General features: G+C 38.6%; 1 protein-coding gene across 1 annotated transcript; it reads left to right on the plus strand.

The window, feature by feature from the left end:
• Positions 1-10,431: 10,431 nt before the first annotated feature.
• On the plus strand, positions 10,432-16,918 carry LOC121414423 (probable U3 small nucleolar RNA-associated protein 11). The gene is made up of 8 exons (XM_041607596.1): positions 10,432-10,602; positions 10,989-11,050; positions 11,483-11,585; positions 12,178-12,291; positions 12,704-12,800; positions 13,276-13,430; positions 14,909-15,019; positions 16,109-16,918. Exons 1-8 carry the CDS (start codon positions 10,543-10,545, stop codon positions 16,190-16,192), a joined length of 786 nt encoding a protein of 261 aa, XP_041463530.1. The 5' UTR covers positions 10,432-10,542; the 3' UTR covers positions 16,193-16,918.
• The last annotated feature ends 1,778 nt before the right edge of the window (positions 16,919-18,696 follow it).

Raw genomic sequence — 18,696 nt, forward strand, 5'->3', positions numbered from 1 at the left:
TCTCTTTGTAAGACGGGGCCCTGATGGTATGCTTGTTTCAGATCTATTTTGGTGAATTTCTCTCCACCTCCCAGATAAGCTGTATCCTTGGCATAGGATGTTGGTCCACCTTTAGCACCAAGTCAATTGTGACCTTGTAGTTGCCACATAATCTATCATTTACATTTGGTTTCATAACAGTACGAATGTGCAACTTTTGTCATGTGCTCTGCCTCAAGACGGTCAAGTTCTTTTTCAACTTTTTCTCTCATCACCTGCCAAGAAATGCAAACTAGCAGTCTCTCTTAACAGCAGAAGTGCCTCCATTTCCTTGAGCTCACCCATTCCATTCAACGCTTTATAGTCTAGGAGTTGATGATGCGCCCTGTCCGTCAACATTTACCATTGCGACACCAAGCGGGCTCAATAGCTCTTCTGAGAAGCTTTTCAGCTCGTCAAACATTTTTTTTGGCATGACGGACCCAGCTGGTCCTGTGTCTAATTCCATTTGCATGGGTTCATTTTTCTGGGGTAACATAAATTGGTGATGACTTGAATATATTACCAATACTGTCTAATACTTTCTCCGAGATCTCTTCCTCACTTGTTTAATGCAGTTCAACTCTGTCCTGCCTTTCAGAACTTCATCCTTGCACTCTTCCCTTTTCCTTAAGTGTCCACTCATCGCAGCGGTATAATCGATGAATTTTGCCTCCTATTTCCGATTGTGGTGCATTATCCCATAATGACAGGTCATCTCAGATATGGCTCTGTTTCATAGGAACAATAAGTGCACCTGAGGGTAATGGTGGCCTCGTGCTTGTCACTTCTTCTTCTCCGTTCTCCTTCCCTTTTTCTTATTAAAATGTCCAGTCACAGCGGTATAATTGATGAACTTTGCCTTTTACTGTTGTGCATCCTCCCAAAATGCTGGGTCATCTCCGCTCTCCCTTCAGTCTCATATGAGCAGTAAGTACATCTGAGTGTCACGGTGGCCTAGTGCTCCTGCATGTGTTGCTGGTATGTGTATCCTTTGATGCTTCTCTTGCATATGTGACAATACAGGTATGGCATCTGCAGTGAAGAAATGAAAACACAGGTAGTTGTCATAAGTGCAGGTTAATTGTTAGACCTTGTGAGCTAACCCTAAAAGGACTGGGCTATTTGAGATGTACATGTGCATCTGCTAAGAAGTAGATTCGACTACCTTCATCAAATGGATTTAGTGTAAAATGATGATCTGCACAAAGTCCATAAAATTTACTGTTTGAAAAAAAGCATCTCAAACAAAGGCCCGCACATGGGAACCTGCTGTGAGCGGGAATCTCCACACCTTCAAATATGATGTTATACAATTGATCTGCTGACATGGCAGTACATGGGAAATACCCAAATGGCGACTGGAGCCCGGTACAGATGCCACACACCATGACTGCAAGGCCATGCGATATGATAAGTTTTTTGGCATGTTGGTTGTCCTTATCTAATTTCTCTTCCTTCTTTTCCTTCCTGCCCTCCTCTACTTTCTCTTTCTTTTCTTCCTGTCCTCTCCTTCATGCTTACTTTCCTTCCTGTCATTATCTTCCTTCCTTTCCTTGCTCTCCCTTTCTGTCTTCTTTTCTTCCTCCCACTTGTCCCTTCTCCTCTCTCCTTCCTGTTTTCTCAGGGGTCCCGTCGTCACTGCAGTGTAATTTATGAACTCTGCCTCTTGTTTTCGACCGGGTGCATACTCCCGAAATGGCGGGTCATTTCCGACCTCTCTTCCGTCTCATAAGCCCAATAGGTGCACCTGAGGGTCATGGTGGCCTTGTGCTTGTCTCTTCTCCACTCTCTTTCCCTTTTTGTTAAGTGTCCAGTTGCCGCAGCGGTATAATTGATGAAATTTGCCTCTTCTTTTCGACTGTTGTGCTTCCTCACGAAATGCCAGGTCATTTCCGACCTCCCTTCAGTCTCATACGAGCAGTAAGTACATCTGAGGGTCACTGGGGCCTAGTGCTCTTACATGTGTTGCTGGTACTTGTATCCTTTGATGCTTCTCTTGCATATACGACAATACAGGTATGGCATCTGCAGTGAAGAAAAGAAAACACAGGTACATGTAGTTGTCATAAGTGCAGGTTAATTGTTAGACCTTGTGAGCTAACCCTAAAAGGACTGGGCTATTTGAGATGTACATGTGCATCTGCTAAGAACAAGATTCAGCTACCTTCATCAAATGGATTTATTGTAAAATGATGATCTGCACAAAGTCCATAAAATTTACCGTCTGAAAAAGCATCATCTGAAACAAAGGCCCGCACATAGGAACCTGCTGTGTGTGGGCATCTCCCCACCTTCAAATATGATGTTATACAATTGATCTGCTGACATGGCAGTACATGGGAAATACCCAAATGGCGACTGGAGCCCGGTAAAGATGCCACACACCATGACTGCAAGGCCATGCGATATGATAGGTTTTTTGGAATGTTGGTTGTCCTTATCTACTTTCTCTTCCTTCTTTTCCTTCCTGTCTACTTTCTCTTTCTTCTTTTCTTTCCTGTCCTCTCCTTCATGCTTACTTTCCTTCCTGTCATCTTTATCTTCCTCTCTTACCTTGCTCTACCTTTCTGTCTTCTTTTCTTCATCCCACTTGTCCCTTCTTCTCCTCTCTCCTTCCTGTTTTCTCAGGGGTCCCGTCGTCACTGCAGTGTAATTTAAGAACTGTGCCTCTTGTTTTCGTCCGTGGTACATCCTCCCGAAATGGCGGGTCATTTCCGACCTCTCTTCCGTCTCGTAAGCCCAATAGGTGCACCTGACGGTCATGGTGGCCTTGTGCTTGTCTCTTCTTCTCCACTCTCCTTCCCGTTTTGTTAAGTGTCCAGTTGCCGCAGCGGTATAATTGATGAACTTTGCCTCTTCTTTTTACTGTTGTGCATCCTCCCGAAATGCCGGGTCATCTCCGACCTCCCTTCCGTCTCATACGAGCAATAAGTGCATCTGAGGGTTATGGTGGCCTCGTGCTCCTGCATGTGTTGCTGGTATTTGTATCCTTTGATGCTTCTCTTCCATATGTGACAATACAGGTATGGCATCTGCAGTGAAGAAAAGAAAACACAGGTAGTTGTCATAAGTGCAGGTTAATTGTTGGACCTTGTGAGCTAACCCTAAAAGAACTGGGCTATTTGAGATGTACATGTGCATCTGCTAAGAAGTAGATTCAGCTACCTTCATCAAATGGATCTATTGTAAAATGATGATCTGCATAAAGTCCATAAAATTTACTGTTTGACAAAGCATCATCTCAAACAAAGGCCCGCACATGGGAACCTGCTGTGTGCGGGCATCTCCACACCTTCAAATATGATGTTATACAATTGATCTGCTGACATGGCAGTACATGGGAAATACCCAAATGGTAACTGGAGCCTGGTAAAGATGCCACACACCATGACTGCAAGGCCATGCGATAGGATAAGTTTTTTGGCATGTTGGTTGTCCTTATCTACTTTCTCCTCCTTCTTTTCCTTCCTGTCCTCTACTTTCTCTTTCTTCTTTTCTTTCCTGTCCTCCTCTCCTTCATGCTTACTTTCCTTCCTGTCATCTTTATCTTCCTTCCTTACCATGCTCTCCCTTTCTGTCTTCTTTTCTTCCTCCCACTTGTCCCTTCTTCTCTCTCCTTCCTGTTTTCTCAAGGGTCCCGTCGTTGCTGCATTGTAATTTATGAACTCTGCCTCTTGTTTTCGACTGTGGTGCATCCTCCCTAAATGGCGGGTCATCTCCGACCTCTCTTCCGTCTCGTAAGCCCAATAGGTGCACCTGAGGGTCATGGTGGCCTCGTGCTTGTCCCTTCTTCTCTGCTCTCCTTCCCTTTTTCTTAATTGTCCAGCTGTCGTAGAGGTATAATTAATGATATTTGCCTCTTATTTTTTACTGTTGTGCATCCTCCCGAAATGCCGTGTCATCTCTGACCTCCCTTCCGTCTCATACGAGCAATAAGTGCATCTGATGGTCATGGTGGCCTCGTGCTCCTGCATGTGTTGCTGGTACTTGTACCCCTTGATACTCTTTTTACATATGTGACAGTACAAATAAGGCATCAGCAGTGAAGAAAGGAAAACACAGGTAGTTGTCCTAAGTGCAGGTTAATCACTAGACTTTATAAACTAGATCTTTATATCTATTTGGCATCACCCTTTTCCTAGCAGGGTTTCTCCTTTCTTGGTTGGACGGACATCAACCAATATTTCAATTTTGGTCCAGTGTAGGTTTTCAAGCGGTCAATGTGAATCATTTTTGTTTAACACGTTGCTGATGGCTGTATGTGTACACAACATCTGACAATCTCTAGTTTGGTGTTCAGATTGCCAAGGCCTGTGAAGTTGACAAGGGTGTCTTATGATGTGTACGTCAGCCCACACTTAATTTTCATTTCATAAAAAATAAGTCATTTTTTGAGGGCTGGCAAGGAACTGGAGCCGATGTCTTTACACACTTTCTGGAGTATTTGAAATTGTAACCTGGGGAGATATCAAATGCATGTGGAGTGTGATTTTGTAGGGCAATTTTACAAAGCCAGAAGTACAAAGTAAATTGTAGGCTGCTGGGGATTCTCCTGGTAGGGTGATTTACAGCCTCACCAGGATGCCACCGAATCTGTCAGGCTCCTTTTGAGGAAGCAGCTTTTTTCTCTTTGTCAAAAAAGTGTTGCAGATGACCCCTCCGAAAAAATGACAGGAGTTTCTCCCTGACCATTGTTTGGAATGCTTTATGCTGGCTCTTTGTGAGTTCCTGCCCATTCTTCTGAATTAGATTTTACGCTTGTTTTTTGGCAATTGAAAACTTCTTTCTTTAAATTGTTTTTCTCTTGGTCAGAACTCTGCCTGACCATTGTTTAGAATGCTTTATGCTGGCTCTTTGCGAGTTCCTATCCATCCTGGTGAGTGAGATTTTTCAGTTCCTTTTTAGCAGTTGAAAGCTGTTTCTTTACAATGTTTTTCTCTTGCATGACACGAAACGTCAGAATTCTGCTTGACCATTGTTTGGAATGCTTTATGTTGGCTCTTTGTGAGTTCCTATCCATCCTGCTGAGTGAGATTTTTCAGTTCCTTTTTAGCAGTTGAAAGCCGTCTCTTTACATTTCTTTTCTCTTGTGTTATTAACTGAAATCTCAAATAGTTCCTGTTTTGTCATGTATTTTTGAGGTTTGTGTACTGATTTTCGAGCTACATGTATGTCCTATTTCTTTCCCTTTCTTGTGTGGACAGTAGCTCTATTGCTCCTGTAGATATGACACACAGGAAATGTTCCTGGTTCATTCATTAAAACTGGACAGTCATGGTGTCGAATAGTTCTTGCCAAGTCATTTGCTGAAGGATGGAAATAAATGGGCCTGGTAGAAATCTCTTTTTCGAGTAGGTCTGCATAGTCCTGATTCCCAGTACATACATGGAGGGTGTTGAATGTATCCAGGAAAGGCGAGAATGTGATGGCAATGAAGAGGGATAAATACAGCCATAAAGAGATCGTTGTTCAACACATCTTTGCCGTAAACTTTCACTCGCCATTTACCATCCGCCGTTATTGTTGCTATCTTTCGCGAGTGACACTCACTGTCCAGTTCCGCAAGTTGCTCTCTGGTGCCTCTTCGTTCCATGCTCATCTCGTGCAACTACCATATCCTATTATTTTTCTTGTAGAAAAGGTATGCTGGGCTGGTCAGAATGGCTGGATATGGCCGTAAGAGACCATTGTTTGACACATCTTTACCGTAAACTTTCACTTGCCATTTACCATCAGCCATTATTGTCGAATGCACAAGTCACCCTCATGACTTTCCAGTTCCATAATTGGCAATCTGTCGCTTCTTTTTTCCATGCACATTTCAATGCAACTAGCATATCCTTAAAACTTTTTCTAGAAAAGGTTTGCTGGGCTGGTCAAGATAGATAGATAAAGTCATAAGAGACCATTGTTGACACATCTTTACCATGAACTTTAACTTGCCATTCGCCATTTGCCATTATTGTCGCTAAGTTACACATGTCACCATCATGTGTTGATCATCTGTAAATGGTTGTCCATGCCGAAAGTGATTGTTGCACACCCGTGTTGATGAAGTGACCATAAAATTGTCTCGGTTGATGAGCCTGGTCCAGCGGGCATTGTTCCTGGGATCGGTACATCTGTGAAACTTAATGGCTGTCCACATGGTCCTCTATTAGGTATCTGTAGAATTAGCAGGAGTGAGAAGAAAGACCTTCTTGTTTGAGAGTCAATGAGAATAAAGCATACTTTAATAATACACATGCAGGAACATAATGGCCCGAAATCACAAAGGTGGTTTTGAAAACCCAAGATTGAGTCCATGGTTTATGCAGATATTCTGTATAAATTACACTTAATTTAGCACGTATTGGGCTTGTGTAAAAAACATATCCAATGCTGATGCGCGCTTTTGTCACAGTGCGCCGAATTGACGCCTGTTGCCGTGGTTATCCACGCTATTTCATTCATGAGTCCACTGTTTTTATTCATGAGTCCACTCTTCAAACAGTGGACTCATGAATAAAATAGCGTATCTAACCATGGTAACAGGTGTCAATTTGGCGTACTGTCACAACAGCTTTCAGGAAACACCTGCATTGCTACAAATGTACAAGAAAATTCACATTATTCTCCTCAGAATAACCAGTATCAAAAGCATGCATCCAAGACACATAAGATACTGCACATTTTTCGAATGGAATCACTTGTAGACACACAAACACAAAGGCAAGTTCATCTAACCATAAAATCAGGAAAACCTTTGGTTCATGTATTCTGAAATTGATATATGAACCATTCTGAAAGTGATTTTTTGCCAGACCTTCTAATCGTGTCACTTTTCAAATCTGTATCCAGAAATTATGTTAAATGTACCAGTAGAATCTGCATAGATCAGTAAATTATGAGGTGTATAATATATCCCTGCCCTGGAATGGGGTAAATTGTTTTTTGTAATTTCCATCAAGCCCTTCATATAAAACAGACAAAATCAAAATCAACTGCAAAATAGAGAAGTAGCATTTTGGGGGTTTTTTAAAATAAATTTGCATCAATTTGTATATAATGAATTTCAGAATTTTGTGTAGAAAGTTTGGAAGCCACCACCAAATTTTTTTTGAAAATTCAATCTTGAGGCCAGCGCACACTAAGCAACGCGATGCGATGTGATTTTCAAAGAAATTGTAATAACATTTGATATGAGCATTCCAAACTATAAAATTTGAACTATCAACGTTCGGAATAGTGGTATGAATACTGAAATGGAATTTCCAGTGTAATTTGAGCCTCCCGGTGGGAACACAAGTAATTTCAATTCCAAATTGCAATGACGTCATCATCCGATTTGGAATTTACTCCAACCACAAGTCTTGCAGCAAAACAGAATTGTTATTTTAGTGTTCCTAGCATTATGTTGATCGTCGAATAAAGTAATTCAACTTCTTGGAACTTTCAAATTTAATGCAAATTAAGATTTGTGAAAAAATCATGTCGCAGCGCGTCGCATAGTGTGCGCTGGGATTTAGACTTCAAGAATTTTGAATTCTGTGAAATAAATTAAAACATGCATGTACATACCGTTGAAAGAACTCAAGGGTTGATGAGCGTGTCTCTGTGCACAGGATATTGAAGCAGTAGAAACTGGCAAACAGCTTGATGACAGCAATGTCAAAGGATGTGACATTAGTTGCTACCACCTGACGATCGAGGACAACATATATACTACCTTGTGCTGCTCATAAGGTTATCTCCTTTAATAAAGAAAATATGATAGAGAATTAAAGGAAACACCAAGTGAATATTAGAGACAAATTGGCAGTTATATAGGAGTGGATCATCTACATTCATAAAATGCTGACCAATCCATTGTTTTAGAACTTAGATGTTTGTTACATTATTGTGGCATATTCCCTGAGTTACTGAAGTCCCATAGACTTTATTATACAATTCCTACATCTAATTAAATATGTCATCTTTATTTTCAGATGATGTTGTACATGGCTCTTCTTCACTGACATTTTTCTTGTGGGTCTCATACTTTAGACAGGTTTTGTATTCTCCATGTCCCAGTTTTTGCAAAGCTAGTGTTCATTTCCTTCAAAACTTTTCGGTAAACTTCCCTTCCACAAATACCTGGGTTCCTGGTGTTGAAATCATGGTGCATAACCGTTGTAGACAACTTGGATGGGAGATAATTTTGAGGTGCATGCTAACAACGATAATTGATGGTATCATTTTGAATTTGTCCAAACTTAAAAAAAATAAACATATCAGCAACTTATTTACCGCCCAGCTATTTGCTCGAAATAATGCTATATTCATTCTTTGACCCCTAGAAATCAATATTCCATAAAGAATAAAGACTCAGTGGATTGTTAGATCAAATGAAAGGCACCCTGCCCCCCCCCCCCCCATCCAGAAAAAGAAGAAAAATCTTCCCAAAATATTTATATTGTTATTCACTTTATGGATGATGTTAACACAAGGCAGCAAACTCGGCTAGTTTGGCTCACCCTTAAGGATTCTATGCTACTGTAACAGTTTATGTACATTGGTAGTATTAAACTGTTGCAATCCCTGGTCACTAAGCTTCATGGTGAGGGCTCTCCATCTTCCCGATTTGTTGAACCCTATAAATAAATCATTGATTACATCTGCCATATACAACTTGTTTACCACCAAGTTCTTTTCTTCAAATATTAATAAAATATCTGTCTTGTCACCCCTAGCAGTTATATACATGAAGAATTAGTCTTGGTGTGTTGTTAAATCAACCCCCCCCCCCCAGAACAGAAAGTCATTTTATGCAACACTTCCCTCTAAAGACAGCTTTTTCTTTATTCAGTATTACAGAAGTAATTTAGTTATGAATATCTAAATGTACAATACTGTTACTGTGTATGCTCATTTGTATGTTTGCAATTCAATGGCATTAAATTAAATTTTGTAAGAAAAGAGTTTCAATGTACTTTCATAATGTCTCTATGTGTCTTGTAATATATACAGATATTTAACTGTGTGGTATGATTAAGAGGGACAATGGCATTGTGTTTTGTTCTAAAGCTTTTCGGCCTTGAGATCACTGTCTTATTATACTTCTGTGTATAAGGGGAAGTTCAACCTGACTGAAAGTTTTTTTTTCAAGAAATGGCAGAAAAAAAATATTGGAAAAGGCTAGAGTGAAATCCATCAAATATTTTTAAAGTTATTAAAATTTCAACTTTTTGATTTATGACATATGTTAGCAGCTTTGTATCATTAATAAAAACAAACAATGAAATGTCAATTTCTCACAATTTTTTTATTGTACTTTATTTTATCGTACCTTCAGTATCAACATTATTTCACACCCACTCCTGAAAAAATAGTCTTCATGAACCATTAAAAAATAAATTCATGCATTATATATTACATAACTTAAAAGGCAGCTGCTTGTACATGATGTCACAAATCCCCAAACTTACAGTTCTGACAACTTTCTTAATCTTCTATTGGATTTTCCTAAAATCTCTGCCAATTGTTTTGATTTTTTCTGGGTGAACTTCCCCTTTAAGCTCTACGTAGGCTTAATAGTTCTTGAAAAAAAAAATCATGGCTGAACACTGAAGTGAACAGGAGTACCCATTACTGTTGCATGTGCATGATTTGGAAGTGACCTAAGAGATTTTTAAAATGCTATATTGGGTATCATTTTAGAATGGGGATGTAATAGGTGGCAGAAGAGAATTGCTCTGATCGATAAACAAGCTGTAGTAACATTTTAGAATGAGGGATGTAATATGTGGCAGAAGAGAGAGGGAGAGACTTGCTCTGATCGATAAATTTTAATTCCAATTAAAATCCTCTTTGAATCCAGAGAGTTTAAGGGATGGAAAAGAGCGGATTTGCGTGAAATAAGAGAGAAGTTGAAGGAATCTGAACAAAGGGTGCTGGATGGGATGGGGGGGGGGGAAGCTCTTTGCCTAAGGGGAGCTTGGACCAAAATGGTCTAAAAAGGGAAAATAGGTATTTGCTGCTTGCAAATTGAAGGAGAAGGGCCTTGTAACCCAGTCGATATTTCCACATCTATAGTCTATCCCTGCTTTCTTTTGTCTTATCCATAATTATTTAAATTTCTTATTTTCTTTACTCTAATCATGCCTTCCGCGATGGCACCATACTAGTAGTTGATTAACTAGAAAACACACTGAGGGCCCCCGTAGGCAGGCAGCAGCATATCATCTTGCCCCCCCCCCCCCTCCCGTCGATATGGCCCAAGGATGGGATATCAGTCTGACAAATCCAACTATCAGTATCAATAAGGGGTCACATCAATGCCGACGCCAAATCTTTGAGCAATGCACTTACAGACCCCGGGCACACAGCCTATACTTTGTGCGCATTATTATTTTGTAATTTTTTTAGTTTATAATTCCCATTTCCCTTTTGGCGTTCCATACACAAACAACTTTGTGGCGTTCACACGTGTGTGAATTTTTTATTTTGTAACCTTATATTATAGTTTGCATGGAGATCTCCTTATACTGTTAAGTTAAAAAGATGTCATCTTTCAAGAAGGCACAAAAGGCAGCTCAAAAAAGCCATCGAGAAAGATCTCAGGTGAGTGGAGAATTTTGATAATTATTAAAGAATTCTTCATGGTCGTTACTACGTCTACGGTCCCATCAATATATTTTTGTGTTTGTTGTGAATGATTGGAAGGTCGTGAGAAATATTCGTGGTTGCTTGTCACGATTTTGTCTCCCTGTGTTAATTTTGTTTAACAGTTATATAATATATAAATTGTAGATTCTTACCCTACAGTACACCCTTTTTTTTATCATAACCTTTCCCCGTGGCCGAGGCCTACATGTATTTTTGTCATGAAAATGATCCAATGCCAATGGCAATGGCAATCAAGTTCTCAGTATTTCTCTCCACTCATTCAATTCCTTCATCCTTCTCTGCATTCCCTTTTCATATTCTTTTTCTGTTCTTGACCCTAGCCTTCCAGTCGTGCCAAGTTTGGACTTTTAGAAAAGAAGAAAGATTATCAACTACGTGCAAGGTAAGCTAGCTTATTTTTCTTCAGTTCATTTAAAAATACGTTCTGATATCTAGCAATGCTTTTCTCTTTATCTTAATATTAATAGGTTTGCCAAGAAAGAGAATTCTTTCACTGCCTATAGAGGTCTAGTTATACTGTTAACTAAAGGTAGTAATGCCTCTCTTTCCCTGTGAATTATGATTTATTATTATTGCGTGACTCCTTGTTTCTTATAAATGGCTAGGAGAATTGATTTATGAAAGAAGAAAACCCAAATTTCACATTAAAAAATTATTTATTGCTAATTCTAAAAAAAAATCACATTCACAAGTTTTAAGCAATCTTGGGAAATCAGTGTGAATGAGATAATGCATTTGGTTGATAAGTTAAAAACAAAGGAATATCTTATCTCTCTGTCATTTTATGTCCATGTTCTATTGCATTTTTTTCCAGGGATTATCACAAGAAACAAGCTGCACTCAAGCGGCTTCGCCAGAAAGCACGAGATAGGAACCCAGATGAATTCTACTACAAGATGATCAGCACAAGGATGATTGTAATTAATCTCATTTCCTCTCAAATCTGTAAAATTAATTTTTGCTGCTGAGAAAAATATGATTGAGGGAAATATGATTAAAATGGGATAACTATGTTCAGGCTGAATAATTTTGTGTACATGCAAATCCCAAATGTACTATTTCCGTCTGCATTGCTCTCAAATTATAGTTGAGTTGGTATCTTTTTGGGATTACAAAATCTTTAAGAAGTTTACACTGCATTTAAGAGTAGTTTTAATAAAACAAATTGAATAATTAGAAGTACATTAATAAGGTTAGAGAGAAAAAAAAACACCTTGAATACATGTAGAATAACAGAATGAGGAGTTTTTTAAGTTTTGCTTTAGTGAGGTCATATATAGGTTAAAGAAATTGCCATTTTTCATGGTTCATGATGATCAAGAACTGTTTTATGATAAAATTTTCCATTTAATCATTGATTTTTTTAGAATCCTTTATAAAATTATTGTACTACTGTACTATTTTGGGAGGGGGAGAGGGTATTGGGGGCCTGTTAGACAATATTTTGTGATTATTTTTCACAACTGCAATCAAAAAGCCTAGAATTCTGTTTCTGATGTTTTCTGATAGGATGGAGTTCATACCAGTGTGAAGAAAGACGAACCGACCACTGAAGAACAATTGAAGATGATGGAAACGCAAGATCTGAGATACGTCAACCACAAGATGACGGTTGAATCAAAAGTAAGTCTATTGGCAATCTGCAATTTATTACTATATGTGCAATGTACTTCTCATTCAGTATTCAAGATTTCTGTCATGAATGCCAATTTTTCCCTTGGGGGTCGGATTCCTTTCATAAAAATTATGTTAGATTTTCGTCAGCCTTTTATCTCATACTATTGTGAATATGATATGGTTCTAATCAGACTTCTATTTGTATTTGTTTACAAATAAACTTGTTCTCTTTAATAGCACCATTTTCAATGAATTTTCCTTCTCAAAGCAATGCAGTGTAATACAAATCTTCAAATTGTGTTGTTCATAAAAAAAACCCAGTTCTTATCAATTCATTCCATGTAGTCACTATTTTTCTTTCCTTTTTCTTTAAAGTTTTATTTTTTTTCTAATTCTGTTATTTTTGTTTACCTTTTAGAAAATTGAGAAGCTGAAATCCAGTCTTCATATGCTTGAAGATAGAGAGGAGAAACCAAAGAACAAGCACACATTTTTTGTTGACACTGTCAAAGAAGGTACGTCCATATATGTATATATATTTTTTTTTCAAATTTTTTGTTCAATACCAACTTGTTTCTTTGCTGACAGAGTGACAGGCATATGCAGTATTACACATTATGTATTTTCCATCTTATTTCACAATATTTGCCTGATTGTGTCATCTTCTGCATTTTGTTGAAAAAATATGCTGCCATGCAAAGCCTATGATTTTGTCATCCGAAAAAGCAGAAACTGCAAACAGTAGGAGAAGGAGAAATGAAGGAGGAGGATGAGAGGGAGAAGGATGAGAGCTACAAGGAGGAGATGAATGCTAAGAAGAGGATGAGGAGAAAAATAGAGGAAGATTAAAAGAGAAAGAAGTAGATTTAGTAGTACTAGTTGCAGTGGTGTAATAATATAATTCAAAATCACTCCTACGATTGTTTACCACAATTTTGTGATGTTCACTACTTCAATCTTCTAGTTTGTGTGTGCTTTTGTCCTCCTTAGCAAAAGAATTTGATCCAGCTAAGCATCTGAACACCCATCCTGCCTTGCTCCATCGAGCTCACAATCGTCCTACACTGTCCATGTTATCTGATCCATCGCTGCTGAAGGCTTTAGCAGGAAGCAGTTCAGGGGAAGGGGCGTCGTCAGGCTTAGCGGTGAGTCGATTCAATATAATTTCGAATTCATATTGAAGTAAGTGTAGGACAGTGGCATGCGCAGGGGGTGGTAACAGCGGTTCAACCCCCCCCCCCCTTAAAATTGATGTTATACGCAAACCCATCCGCCTTAATAATTTTTGAAGACCTTTTTTTTGGTGTTGTCAACATTTCATTAAGCTTGAACCCCCCCCTTACATAAAAATCCTATGTACGCTACTGGTGTAGGAGCAGTATTGTTGATACAAAGTCCTAAAATCAATAAGATTTTGTTTCATATCATCACTGGGTGCACTTACCATTAACAGATTACGTCAACAAAGTCGAATGAGACTAGATGATGCCTGAATCATGTAATTATTTATCTTGTCTAAGTCAAATTTCTCCTTTATCGTAGAACACCAGAATTACGTGCATTTATTATAATCTCTTTTCTGGGGTAGAATAAGATTTCAGAACATTTCAGGTTGCAAGCTTTTTGCAGATACGTGCTGCATGCAAATTGTTTGAATAAGTATGCCTTTTTTTTATTATGTAAAGTAAATGGGTACCCGGTAGGAAGGAATTCCTTGAATGCACCTGATCAGGGTTTGCTGCGCTAAAGCCGGGGTATAAGCCAGTTCGTAGTTCCTTTCTGCGCATGATCAAAAGATTCTACGCATGATCAGAAGAAGGTCATTTGTACTAAAGTGACATGGTGCTTTAAAATCTAATGAGATAAGCACCAACTTTGATGTCTTGATTATTCATATATTCTTTTGAATTGTCGTTTTCATTTACATCCACAAAAAACAACAGTGCTTCCATGAACGACTGGTATTTCACAGTTTGTCAAGTACATTGTGCAACGTGCTAAGATATGCATTCAAAGTAGGAATGCAACAAATACCTTCATTAAGTGTTCATTGGTGTGCTATTCTAGTCACCTGGTCTATTCAATTTCTTCATCCTGCTATGTAAGGCAAGCTTACGTAATATCTTGCTTTGAAATCTGCCTATCATGATGAAAGAAATGAAAGGTCATTTGACCAAAATTGCCCATGAAGTAACTACGAACTGGTCTATTGGTATGCAGCACTGAGAAACGTTATAAGAGCCATGGTGTAGTGGGTCTGACTCTCTCCTTGTAAACAGGTGGGTCATGTGTTCATGTCTTCTAGCGTCCTTTGGCAAGGTGTTAATCCACACTTTGCGACTCCCCAGCCAGGTGCTAAATGGGTACCCTGTAGGATGCGAAAGATATTGTATGTTTGAATTTGCCAGCGCCATAATGAGGCTGCGATGAATGCAAGGAATGCTCCCCAGGGAGTGGAAATTGTGCACTTTTCGTGCGGGATTGAAATGAATCCAATGACCGGGGTAATAATATGCTGTAAAGCGCTTTGAGCCGTTCTGGGAAAAGCGCTATATATAAATTGACTATTATTATTGTATTAAGGATTACATAAATCTAACATATTATCATATTTTTGTTACAGGATGTTGGAAAAGAAAAGAAGAAACGATACCATGAGCTCAGCCAGCGAATTGAGAGGGAGAAACAACTCAACATCATTGCAGAGAAGATGGAAGCAAAGAAACATGCTAAGGTGATTCATTGCTGGCAATTCATTACTTGTGCATGTTCTTAAATGTAGAACTATCAATTAAAAAAGGAAAAACATGAAGGCTGCAATCAAAAAAAGTTTGAAAAGCATAATAAACTATTAAATTCTTGCATATGTATTCTTCATTGTCTATCATGCACTTGGAATGAGCCAATGAGCTTGTGATACAAAGTGAGTTCGATTGGTGAAATACTCCAGGGGGGTGTTTCATGAAAGGACTTGTGGGACGTTTTATCCGACAAGTCCCATTTTATCCGACAGTTACCATAGTAACAGTACCTCTCAGCCAATCAACATCAGAGAAAGATGTCAGATCTGACAACTTGTCAGATGAAAATGTTGATGAAACACTCCCCTGATTTGCACTTTTGTCATTGTTAAGACTTGGAGTTAATGCAGATTCATGTAATGTAATTGTCCAAATCCTAGCCAAACTTTGAACCACTTTTATGCATTTGGCCGTAATAGTTTTTAATGACAAACAGCATATTAAACCATGACAAAAGCATATGAGGATAGGAATGTCCCTAAAAAAAATCTATGGCAGAGTGATGATTACCCAATTCACGTAAAGCTGCCTTAATATTCTGAATATATATCATAATGTGGAGCATCATGCTCCATTGGATTTAGTCTCCTGACTTTGAAACAGAGGGTCATGTGTTTGAATCCCAACCATTGCATAATTTCCTTAAGCAAGAAATTGAACCACATTGTACATGTACCTCACTCAACCTCAACCCATGTTAGGTAAATTGGTAACAGGCAGGAATTTATACTGTGGGGCTAACGTTAGGGTACTTCTATCCAAGTTGTTTGGATGTGCGTTAGCACGTTATGTATGTGCTATACAAGAACTGAGTGATTGATATTATTTTTTTTCTCTGTCCATCTTCTTCTTGTTCCCTCTCTCTCTCCTATTTATTTGTCTCACTCTTCTAATTTTTTTCTCTTTTCCTCTTTTCTCTATTCCTCTTCTGATTTTCTCTCTTAACTATTTGCTTTTCCGTATGTCCTTCACCGTCTATGTTTCTATCTCTTTTCCTAACCCTCTCTTTTTCCATACTGCAGGATAAATCTCGTAAGAAGCTTGTAAAGGAGGAGACACCCGAGTCGGCACCAGTCTATAAGTTCCACATGAAACGGAAGAGATGACATCCTCACATTATACTCTATGCTTGTAAATTATTTTAAGAGGAAATTTCCTATCAAACGGACATTGCTGTACAGTGATGTCAAACTGGCTTCATAATGAAAAGGAAAATATTCATGAATGTAATTGGTAATTAAGTTGGGGGGGGTAATGAGTGGGATCTTTTTCAACTAACATTGACTATTTGGACATGGGAGGGGGTGCAGAGGGGGTTGTGAAACAATGATTGTGAATAGATTGTGCCCATAAAGGGAGCACGTATAGCATATCTGCAAAAATATCTGCAACCTTTGAAGCTCTTGTAGCCTACAAATCTAGGCCGAGGCGACAGCTTTTGGCATTACTTTTACGAGTCTGATTGTGCTTCATGAAATGTAACTGATTAGTCTGATGCGAAAGAATGTGAACAGTGGCTGCATGAGAGCGACTGACTTTACTCTCCTGTCCGGCTGTAGTTGCTGTTTTTCTTATGAAGAACCTGCACCGAATACTGATCAATAAAGAGAAAACAAGACAAAAGCAAGCCAGGAGTGTATAGATGATGGCCGCATCCTACGAATAGCTTACGTTTACCTTAGCAGCAAAGATCTGTAGCTTCCACCTTAATTACAGCTTTTTACTTTAGGGCAGATGCAGTGTATGAGTTGTTATAATACTGCAATATAAAAAAGTAACATGGTTGTATTTTGTCTTAAGTCATATCAGCAATATAGGCAGGCACTCAATAAGTGATGAAAAATAGATGAAGCAAATTTGCAAAAGATTGTTTGATTTATTCACCCTCATTCACACTTGCTATAGAAAGAACCATGTCCATGAAGAAGCAGCAAAAAATGTTTTTTTCCTAGATAGTTGCCTTTTGCTGCCAAATATGAATGGGGGTACAATGGGGATATGAGCACAATTATGAAAGCGCACAATTGGGCTACTAAGAAAATAAAATCAGACAAACCAGGTGAAAAGTAAACTGCATTTAATTTTTCATGTGGTAATAACTGGTATACAAGAGGCAATGGTTTAAGTCATAATTTATTTTATTATATCACGTATTACTTGAATGTAATAGTAAAATAAATGATTTATAAAAAAACTCTCAGAAGGTCTAGTTTGTCAGTACGAAGCTAGAGTTTGTTTGAAATTGTGAACAGTAGAATTGATTCATTTTATTTTCACAAATCCCCATCCCTCTGTTCCCACCTACTTGCCTCTCTTTTCACCCTCATCCTTCAAGTAAAGATGTCTGTGTATCTCCATTTCCCTTTCTTCCTGCTTTCATTTATCTTTCTTCTTTCAACTCCTCCATTTCATATTTTCTCCTTTTCTTTCTTTCTCTCATGTACATATTTTCTGTTTATAATCACTTGGTCTTAAAAAAGCAGTTGGGCTATTCTCAGTTCTAATACGACATGGGCTAACCCTTTTGGTCTTCTATCGTCCTGGCCTAATTGCCTTTTTGTCTACACTAAACTTGGTCATATACCCACTTTAGAGTCAAATTTGCATTTAGTCTAATGCCAAGTTGGTCTAATTTCCACTTTTTCAAATCAAATTGTGTTCATAAACAGTTTATCTAACTCTGACTATTAAAGTGGTGTTAGAAATACCAAGTGGATATGAGGCGGAATGGGCATAGCCCAGCTGGAAATGGGACAAAATTAGTTTAATTGCAATTACTTTTAATTTCTTCCCACAATTTTCTTCATTATTTTAACCAATCGTCTTACTCTTCTTTCCCTATCTCCCATTTTCCTTGCTCTCTCTATTCATTCATTGCATTTTCTGTTTTATTCCCCTTATTTCCTTTTCTTTCTATCTCTATTCCTCCTTTAATTTTCTTCAACCCAATCTTTGTTTTCATCAACTGATATGCTCTCTGTTCTTCCTTCCCTTTATATCTTTCTCTCCATCCTTTTCACACCCCCCGGGGGGGGGGGGGGCAGTCGAATATTTTGCTGTACTCACACATGACCAAAAAACGCGTGTCAAGGGGTGGTTTTTTAGTTTTGGATGCGGTACCACGTGGACTCGTTAAGGGTATCAAAAACACAGATTTTCAAGAAAGAGGGTGGTTTTGAAAGACTGGTCAATGGTCAATCGCGGGTCCAACATATTTAGGGTATGTTTTTTTCCCCAAAGCTCTTTTTAAAGACTAGCCAAACGTGTAATTAGGGCATGTTTTTTCCCCCAAGGTCATATTTTGGCGACAACTTGTTTAGGGGTCAAAATGTGTAAAGCCCGCGAAAAACTTGTTTAGGGGGTTATTTTGCACACAGAGAAAAACTCGTTTAGGGGGTGTTTGGAAATTCTTTGGTCACGCCTTTGTACAGCAATATATATGACTGCCCCCCCCCCCCAGTTCACACCCACCCCCTTACTTGTCTCCATCTTTCTGTGCTCTAGCTCTCTCTATCCTTTCATCCTTTCTCTTTTTTCCCTTTATTTTCCTTTCTTCCTCCCTCTACTCTGTGTCCTCATGCCCTCTTCACATTTCATTTTCTCTAAACAG

Source organism: Lytechinus variegatus, chromosome 4 (genome assembly GCF_018143015.1).
Source record: "Lytechinus variegatus isolate NC3 chromosome 4, Lvar_3.0, whole genome shotgun sequence".
Taxonomy (NCBI): Eukaryota; Metazoa; Echinodermata; class Echinoidea; order Temnopleuroida; family Toxopneustidae; genus Lytechinus; species Lytechinus variegatus.